The 9,771-nt window shown below is 37.0% G+C and overlaps 1 protein-coding gene across 1 annotated transcript; it reads left to right on the forward strand.

Annotated features, from left to right (window-relative positions):
- The first annotated feature begins 575 nt into the window (after positions 1-575).
- On the forward strand, positions 576-7,184 carry MRPS10 (mitochondrial ribosomal protein S10). The gene is made up of 7 exons (XM_015814780.1): positions 576-679; positions 2,282-2,340; positions 2,442-2,514; positions 2,744-2,883; positions 5,294-5,402; positions 5,725-5,814; positions 6,795-7,184. Exons 1-7 carry the CDS (start codon positions 635-637, stop codon positions 6,879-6,881), a joined length of 603 nt encoding a protein of 200 aa, XP_015670266.1. The 5' UTR covers positions 576-634; the 3' UTR covers positions 6,882-7,184.
- Positions 7,185-9,771: the final 2,587 nt, after the last annotated feature.

Consider the following 9,771-nt stretch of genomic DNA (forward strand, 5'->3'; position numbering starts at 1 on the left):
TCGGACAGATTCGTTGGAATATGTTCCAGGACTGTCGTCCAACCTTGAGTAACGCCGCCCCGCTCGCCACAGTATAGGCGACAGCGGCTCAACCTTGTCACCGTCTCTCAGCCTCGCCCAATCCCAGGAAGGTTTGTGTAGAGTCAGGGGTAGTCAACCTTGGCTCTTTTATGACTCGTGGACTTCAACTCCCAGAATTCCTGAGCCAGCCATGCTGGCTCAGGAATTCTGGGAGTTGAAGTCCACGAGTCATAAAAGAGCCAAGGTTGCCTACCCCTGGTGTAGACTATCCAATGCAGTGCAGGTTTATTTCTCCCAGAAGCATTTGCAAAAGAATTTTAAAAAATAGTCCCCCACACGCTTTGGAAAGTACATTAAATGGGGGCTCTTTGCGTCAACGGATCATCTTTTTTACACCGTCTTCTCTTGAGAGGGATGATCTCGTAAATGGTTTAGAAAAAAAAAAATCTTTCTGGCAGACCAGGAGGACTGACCGCCCCCTACTTTCATTTTTATTAGCGACTCCCGCCGTCGGAAACTGACGCTGTCTAGCGCAAAAATGCCGCTCAGGCTGTCTGAGTACGGAAACTCCATGGTATTTTAGCAAGAGGAAGTTGCAGAAGGGGCCGGAAAGATGGCGGCGCGAGCGGTTGTGACCCTTTTAAGCCGGCTATGGCAGGTAATTTTGGCGTTTTTGGGTGGTTTCCGGGGGGTGAGAGCAAATTATACATCAGACTTTGCCGGCTACGCGGTTTAGAATTAATCAACCGGCTGGGAATGTTAGTTGTAGTTCGGCACCAGGTTGGGGAAGAATGATCGGGTAGTTGACCCTGTTTCTGCACAAAATATAGAACGCCAAAGTGAGTGTTTATATTTCAGATAAGCCAGTGTTTCTCAACCTTGACCATTTTAAGGCATGTGGACTTCAACTCCCAGAATTCCACAGCCAGCATTGCTGGCTGTGGAATTCTGGGAGTTGAAGTCCACATGCCTTAAAATGGTCAAGGTTGAGAAACACTGAGATAAGCAGTTGTAATGTGCTGGCACTTAAATAACTTTAAATAATACCTCTTTGGTACTGTTTATGGGGCAAATTTGGCCTAACTGAATTTAGATTTGTTCTAAAGGCACATTAGCAAAGGGAAACCTTATATGCTGCTATAATAAGTCAAGGTGGTGCAGTACGGTAGTTACACTGCTAGACAAGCATCTAGCAGGATCTGGTTTACTCTCAGACAAGGAAGCTGACTGGATGACTTGGGCTTGTCTCCCTCTTTCACCAGTTCATTCTCGGGGGGTGATTGTGGGAAAAAGTGGAGGAAGAGGTGCAATACACATCACCTTGAACTCCTATAAATCTGACAATAATAATGAAAGGGACTCATGGATTTGAATCTTCAATTGAAATGTTTCAACCTTTTGTTGCAATTACTGTAGATTTTTAAACTTGCCAACGTTTAGACTGATTTTAACCATTTATTTGAATTGGATCGGATTAGATTAGATTGCAAAATAGTCTAAAGGAATCTAGGGACCATTCTTTCAGTGGCCCCTAGATTCCTTTAGAGTATTTTGCAATCCAATTTAACACAATCAAACTGAGTATAGCTGTATGTTTTTAGAAAATACGCACACATGCATAATTACTGCTCTGTTATCTTTTTACCAGCAGTTCAGTGTGGCTTTCATCAGCCCTGGTGAGATTTGCCTGAAAACAGGCTTTAGGCTGCCTTTTTTAAAATCTGTTTATTGAAAATTTGTTTATGCATTTAAAAACTGTATAATAACACACCCAATATCAAGATATCACTTCTGTAAATGACTACTGAAAGACTGACCTATGAATAGAACTATAAACTCTTAAACTATTGTTGCTGTAAAGTTTCATCTCCCAATGAAAAATTCTGTTGCTGTAGAAAGCACTAAGCACACAAGGATGCCAAATCATCTAATTCTGAAAAAGCAAAAATTTTGGTCTGAATGGATGGTGAGAGACTTCAGACTTGTTTATTCATTTATTCATCACATTTTTACACCACCCATCTCAACTAAAAAGCTCTTGTTGAAGCAGTCAACACTATGAACAAAATATATTAAAGATTCTACAATCAAGTGAAGAGGCAATTTGTAGATATGTATTGGCTTTAATAACAATAATTTAATACTGTTTCCCTTTTCCATCTTTTTTTTAAATCTGCAGTTTGAGATCAAATTCTGGAAAAATACCAATGACAGATACACTTAAAATTATATTAACTATGTACTTTTTATTTTTTTTTAGGGGCCAGAAAATTGTCTTGTAGCAGGCAGAGTTCCATTAAAGCAACATAATTTTCTTAGGTAAGTTTGCCACATTGCTATATTAAAGCTGTGATTTTTTAGTTTTTATGACCAATGACAGTTCCAAGCTAATTCAAACTGATTCCTCTTTTACTTTTCAGAAATAATCACTTGATGTGGATTCAGTCTTCAAGGGCCAACAATAATACTCAACAGCCTGCAAAGAATCCATTGGTATGTGTGATGATTTTCAGTGTATGCTTTTCCAGCAACTAAGAAAAGATTTGGAAGAAATAATTAAGTTATGATTTAAGTTATATTTGTATGAATTGAAAAAAAGTGAGAGAATAACGATTAATTTTAACGTGTACTGGATAGTTTATACTTAAATTATAGTAATTGTATTCAGGATGACATCTTTAGAATGCTAATGCTAAATTATTTCTCTTTGCTTCCAAACTAGGTATCTGTTTCTGATGAGCCAGATATATTATATAAAAGACTGGCTATTTTAGTTAAAGGGCATGATAGAGCTGTGTTGGACAGTTACGAATATTTCATGGTGCTAGCTGCAAAAGAACTTGGTCTCTCTATTGAAAAAATGTAAGTACTATTGATCTTTATAGTTAATTAGTCTTTCTAGAGTTTTATTCTGAAGTAGATTAACTCACTGCAATATGTACTCCCAAACCTTATAGTTCCACCAATTGTCCAAAAAATCAAAATCAAATTGGAAGCACACAGTTATAATGGACCATTTAGGCCATTACTCCATGTTCAGTAGGAGATTCCCAAATTAAAGAATACTGACATGATTTTCTAGCCACCATTTAAGCATATCCAGTAAAGGATAGCCTGCCACCTGTCAATGTAATTGGTTCCAGAATCAGCGTGGGGCAAACTGCTTCTATGAGTTACTTTTTATTTCATATTTATATCCCTCTTCATTCCTAGTAGCCTGTAGGCAGATACAAGGTCAAAACAGTAACCAAAATTAAAATATTTTTTAAAGAATCAATAATAATAAGCATCATGGACGCTTGTAAAAATAAATTAAACATAAGGTGAAACATAGACTGGAAAAAGATTGGTTTGCTTGAGAAACACCTTTAAATTCAGGGCTATGTGTATCTCTGGGGGAAAGTTATTCAATAAAATGAGAGCAGCCAAGGTCTGCTGTCTAACCATGCATTATGAAATTTGGAAGGAAAGTGGCTTCAGAATAGGGTTTTTTCCCCCAGTGTAATGGGTTTGTTTTAATAGCTGCCTTTTGTATTAATTATAGCATCTGTGTCATCTCCAAGGGTAGCCACATAGACCCTATTACAGTAATCCAACCAAATGGTGATCAGGGCATGGGTTATTGTTACTAGGACACCTTGGTCTAAGTAGAGTTGGAGCTCAATGAAATCTGCTTTGACTACATTTCTCACCTGCTATATAGGCAGGAGCTGAAAGTCCAGGGGAACCCCAACTCATGAACTTTGGCTCCATCAGGTGCAGCTGCTGAGCCAGTGTTACTAAGTTATCTAGATGTCTATGGACAACTAGCAAATTTGACTTGGTGGGATTTAGTCAGCTTGTTTTCTTCCTATTCAGATCCTTCAGGTATCAATTTAGGGCTTTTATAATACCTCCAGTTTAAGTTAGAGTAGGAATATATAATTAGCAATAACACTTAGACTTACATACTGCTCCATAGTATTTTACTGTACTCTCTGAGTGGTTTACAATGTCAGCATATTACCTCCAACAATTTGGGTCCTCATTTTATTGGCCTTGGAAGAATGGAAGGCTGAGTCAGTCTTGAGCTCATCAGGATTGAACCCCAGACTGTGTGCATAATTAGATGTCATTTATATATTGATGACATTTCAACTCAAACCACTAGCAATTTCATATAGATGTTTAATAATATATGGGGAAAGCCCTGTGTCCTGAGGTACCCCATATTATTGTTCCTAGGAACCTGAATCGTAACCTGTGATAGAAACCACTTGCTTAAACAGGAATGGAATTACCACAGAATAACGCACTCAAGTCTCAGTTCCTACAATCAGTAAGAAAGGTATAATGATTGAGTATATTAAACATTGTTGAGAAGTCTAATAGGACCAAAGGGGGACATTCCCCCCATTTAGGTCCCTACAGAGGTCATTGACCAGAGCAACCAATGCTGTTGTAGAGCCAATTTGAACTCTCTTAAGTCTTAGGAAAGAGTGAGTCTTGGAAAGAGTCTTAGGACTAATTAAGCTATGTGAACTTTTGTTAGCAGGCTTATAAACTAAAAGAAAACAACTCTTGATGTTATATCAGTATAACTTGTTTGAATAATTGTTTCAAAATAAGCTTTAAGCAAAGTCACTTTTCATTCTATCACAATTGAATTAAATAGAATTTTACATATAATAAAATTGATGTTTGTCAGCCCAGATATCTTTACATAATAGGTGGTCCTCAGCTTACCCCTGTCCTTAATGTTATGACTGCTGCATTATCCCAGCGATTACATTCACATTTACAATCAGTTGCAGTGTGCCACAATCACATGGTCACATTTTGTGACTTTTTTGCTGTTTTCCACCCATGCGATTCACTTAACAACTATGGTGACTTGCTTAATGACCATCATAAAAACGATTGTATCATTGAATCCAGTCATAGGGTGACTCGACTTACGACCACAATGACTTAAGACCAAAATTCTGGGCTCAGTTGTGGCCATAAATCAAAGACTACCTGTATTTGAAGTTTTATCTTTTCATTTATATGCATTGTCGGTTGCCTACTTCCAAGATCTGTACTTCAAAACATTAGATAAACTAGATTCCAAATTATATAATTTAACAGCTATATAGCCTGATCAGGAAAGCAGACATCCCCTTTAGTTGAAGGCTCAACTTAGTTTGTCCTTTTGCTTTTCCCAGCTTTCTAAATAATTGCTGTTATTTATATTCGCTGTAATTTCAGAAATAGATTATGTCCACATGATTAAAATGTTACTATCTTTTAGAGAGAAGCCTCCTAGAAAGATAGAAAGATTAACGCTCCTGAAATCAGTACACATTTATAAGAAGCACAGAGTTCAGTATGAAATGAGAACACATTATCAGTATATAGAGGTAAGTAAAGAGCTGCATGTTCAACTAAAAAATAATAGGTACATAGAATGCACAGAAAACTGTCTTTTGGAAAAGAGCGTATACCTTCTCTCAACAAGTTAGATATTTGTTAACTTACGATAGGTAGTTATAGCCACATCCAGGCTTTATATTTTGATATTCTGGATTTAAGTAAACATAAAGAAAATGCAAGGTGATTCAAGCTAGGAGAAATCTCTTAGTAAGTCAGACACTATTTACAATTGCTCTAATGCTCCTGTACATGCAGATTTTTTTCCAGATTATTGTTATCCGAAAACTATAAGAGTGCTTTCTGTTTCAGTTAAAGAATTTAACTGGTAGCACAGCCAATGTTTACTTGGAATACATTCAGCGAAATCTACCGGAAGGGGTTGCCATGGAAGTCAAAAAGGTATTGCTAATTTTGTTCTGTTTATAGAGGTGTGCAAAATGTTTCATACACAAACTCTTCTACGCATGGAGCAGTTGTTTTGGAGTGGCCTGGACGCAAACCAAAACATGCCTAGCCTGAGTGTTTTTCTTCATGCACACAATCTCTCACTTTTGTGATGTAAGCACCATGCACACAATAAGACAGCTGTTTTATTTCAGGCAAAAATGATGGTGGTGGGGAGGAATACAAGATTGTCAGTAGCTGAGGCAGGGGATGGAAGAGCAGTGGGAGAATGCCACACTGAGACAAGAGCAGAAAAAAGGGGGCCAGGAAGATGGTGGGAAGATTGGGGGACTGATGAGCTATATTAGACTAGGAGCTGCAGTGGGAGGGGCAATGCATACAAGCAGTCCTCTACTTATGACCATTGATTTAACATGGTTCAAAATTACGGTGGCCTTGTAAAAAGTGACTAGTGATCTATATTTGCACTTACAAGTGTCATACCACCACTGTGGTCATGTGATCACAAATTCGAGTGCCTGATAACTGACTTGCATTTACAATCTATTGTAGCATCCTGTGGTCATATGATTGCAGTTTGCAAGCCTTTTTTTTTCAATTTCTGGGGGAAAATGTCCATTGGGGAAGTTGGATTCCCTTAACAATCATTGTAAAAATGGGATCTGACTTGACTTACAATCACAATAACTTGTGACAGAAATTCCGGTCCAAATTGTGGTCGTAAGTTGAGGACTATCAATTTCTAGAACATGATGATTTGCTTTGGATTTGGAAACAAAACATCCCCATTGTTTATATAATATAAAAATATGTTGAACTCTTACATTTTAATATTAATCAGATAGCTACTAAAGCAGAAGTCTTTTGCTATCTTCTTCACACATTGTGTTGGGTTTTTAAAAAATACTTACAGAATTTAACTTATGAACTATTCCAACATAAGCATGTATCTATATATTTCCCATTGTTTTTAGACCAAATTAGAGAAACTTCCTGATCATATTCAGAAACCTGTTTGGGATGTCCTGCCTGAAGTTGAAGAAACCACAATTACATCATAAATACCTGGACTCTTTTTTTTTTAAATTTCCCTATGGATTAATTAGGAAATCAACATGAAATACTGTTGTTTTATAAAATTTACACTGATTTTGAAAGAGCCCTGTATCAGGGTACTTACAGGGAATCTTATTACTTGACCAAATCAAGTATTTGGAACTTTACAACAAAAGCTTATCGGTTCAGAAGCGATTAAAGAAAAAAAACATGAAGATTTCATCTGCACCATAATTTGGATGAAGGTCTTGAAAAGGATACTGTCCTTGTATATTAATAAAACAAATGTTATACAAAATTGTTTATCAACATTCATTATTTGAATTGGTAATTTGCTCCAGTTGTTTCCTATATAGATTGAGGAGAGAACCATCAAACTTTTGTAATATTCTATCACTAATTCTATAAACACTGAAATTTTTACGTAATATTTTTGAAAACATTTAGAGCATTTTCAATAGGGAATTATAGGATTCACTTACACTGTTCGGAAACTTAAGATTGAAGTATTTATATATGTTTGTCATGTTGAATCATTTAAGTTCTGCTGAAAGGAACAGTCATATATTCTTTCTGTACCCGTATTTATATTCATTAAACCTCTATACTCAGCCATTAAAAGCCAAAAAAATCGGGTTTTATACAAATATTTAATTTGCTACTTAGTTTACAAGTATGTTGCTCTGAATAATGTTTTTGTATGATTAATTGTATCTTAATATTTTAAAGGTATTTTAAATGGTATTAATCAAAAGGCAAGATTGAAATTTAGTAAAAAAAATGTACACCCATCTTTACACATACAAGAAATAGGAAGTAAATTTTGGAAGCAGAAGATAATAGAAGAAGGGGACGACAGAGAATGAGATGGCTGGATGGAGTCACTGAAGCAGTAGGCGTGAGCTTAAATGGACACCAGAACATGGTAAAGGACAGGAAGGCCTGGAGGAACATTGTCCATGGGGTCGCGATGGGTCGGACACGACTTCGCAACTAACAACAACAAGAATAGCCATGATAGAAAGCAAATAGATTTCTCTTGAGATCTAAATTCAACTAATAAGAAAATAAATAATCGTAGTCTAGCATATAGTGTCAGAATTTTCAGATAGCATATTTGAACCCATCTTTATTCTACTCTGATATTATCTTTTGAGCCCTGGATTAGAAATGTTGTTAATGTCTTATTCCAGTAGTTGGAAACTGTCAGTCTGGTTGGAACAGGACAGATTGACATTGGAACCAAGCAAGATGGAGATGCTGCTTATCCATCAAAGTTCTCTGTCAGTGTTAGTGCTGTCTCTTAATATACTTTGGAGAATCTTTCTGGACTCCCAGCTCTTGTTCAGAGCAGCAAGTGGAATCTGTGGCCAGGACAGCCTTTGTCAACCTTTGGCTGGTTATGACCTAACAGCAAATGTAACATGATCTAGCAATTCATGGCCTTGTTACAAGCCATTTAGGACAATAGTGATGCACTCTATGTGAGGCTGCCTTTAAACACCACACAGAAGCTACCATTGATCCAGAATGCAAAAAGCCATGTGTTAACTGACATCAGATGTTGAGGTGTGCCTTGGACCCTGTACTAGCTTCCAGTCAGCTGGTTTTGCTGCACAAAACTCTTTAGGACAACATAAAAAGTCATCCCAGGAAAATCAACTCATACTCCTTCACATCCAGGAACTAAAGGGGGAACGAAACTAGAAGCACTGCTGGCCTTTGGGAACATTCCTCCAATCAAATCCGATTACAATAGTTCCCTGATCATATTTAGGGAAATGATGTAAACTTAGTTTTTTGTAGAGTATAATTCAAAATTAGCCCCTGAGGTATGTTAATGTGTTTTATGATATATCAATTGTACTTTTTAATTAGATATAGCATGGATATTTTTTCTATATAGTAAATCTCCAATAATGATTTTAATTGCAATAGGATATGCTGTAAAGACAGTTCAATAAAAAAACAATGTATGGTAAAATATCAGAAAAGGATACTCAGTTTAAAGGATCTGTTTGTCAGCAAAATAATTCCCATTTTATAAGCTTTAAGCCATAGGCAGCAAATAAATACAAAAGAATAAAAATGACAGAAAACCGATCAGTCTATACTTGCCAAAGAAGACAATGCACTACCAGAAATTATATGCCAACAAGTGGGAGGAAAAAGCAAACTTCCTCTCTTGCAGTTCAACCTACAAGCCAAACTCCAAAATGGTGCTTGATCTCTGAAAGTACATCAATTCCAGAAAGAGGGCGGGGCTTAGATTAGTCATCCACCACCACTATCCTCTGCAGGACACTTGGCTTTCCTATCCTTGGATTGCTATTTCCCTGGCATTTTGTGAATGCCAGAGGGATCCTTAATTTGTTTTAGAATTTAAAGGATCTTAATTATTCTGCCCAATCTGATGCCCTTCAGATCATTGAAATAAAATTATAATTCAAGGGCAGCAAGTTTTACTATTACACTGGTTAGAATTATGGAAATTGTTGTTCAACAATTTGCAAGACCTCAGCTGGAAAACATTGTCCTATACTATCTTTGAAGTCCACTTCTAGTTAACTTTCTTTTGTTTGTAATATACAGAATAACAGTTGGAAGGAACTTTAGTGGTCTTCTAGTCTAAACCCCTGCCCAAGCAGGAAACCCAGACAAATGACTGTGCAATCTCTTCTTAAAAACCTCTAGTGTTGGAGCACCCACTTCTGGAGGCAAGCTGCTCCACTGATTGTTCTAATTGTCAAGAAAATTCTGGGTTTGATCTCTCTGATATGTTCCATCTGCTACTTCTTCTCTTGCCCTCAGGTGCTTTGGAGAATAGGTTGTTCCCCTCAAATGTCAACACTAGTCCTTCTCTTCCTTACAATTGACATATCAGTTCCTGCAACC

The sequence above is a fragment of the Protobothrops mucrosquamatus genome, unplaced genomic scaffold (genome assembly GCF_001527695.2).
Source record: "Protobothrops mucrosquamatus isolate PMUCROS unplaced genomic scaffold, P.Mucros_1.0 scaffold285, whole genome shotgun sequence".
In the NCBI taxonomy this organism is placed as follows: domain Eukaryota; kingdom Metazoa; phylum Chordata; class Lepidosauria; order Squamata; family Viperidae; genus Protobothrops; species Protobothrops mucrosquamatus.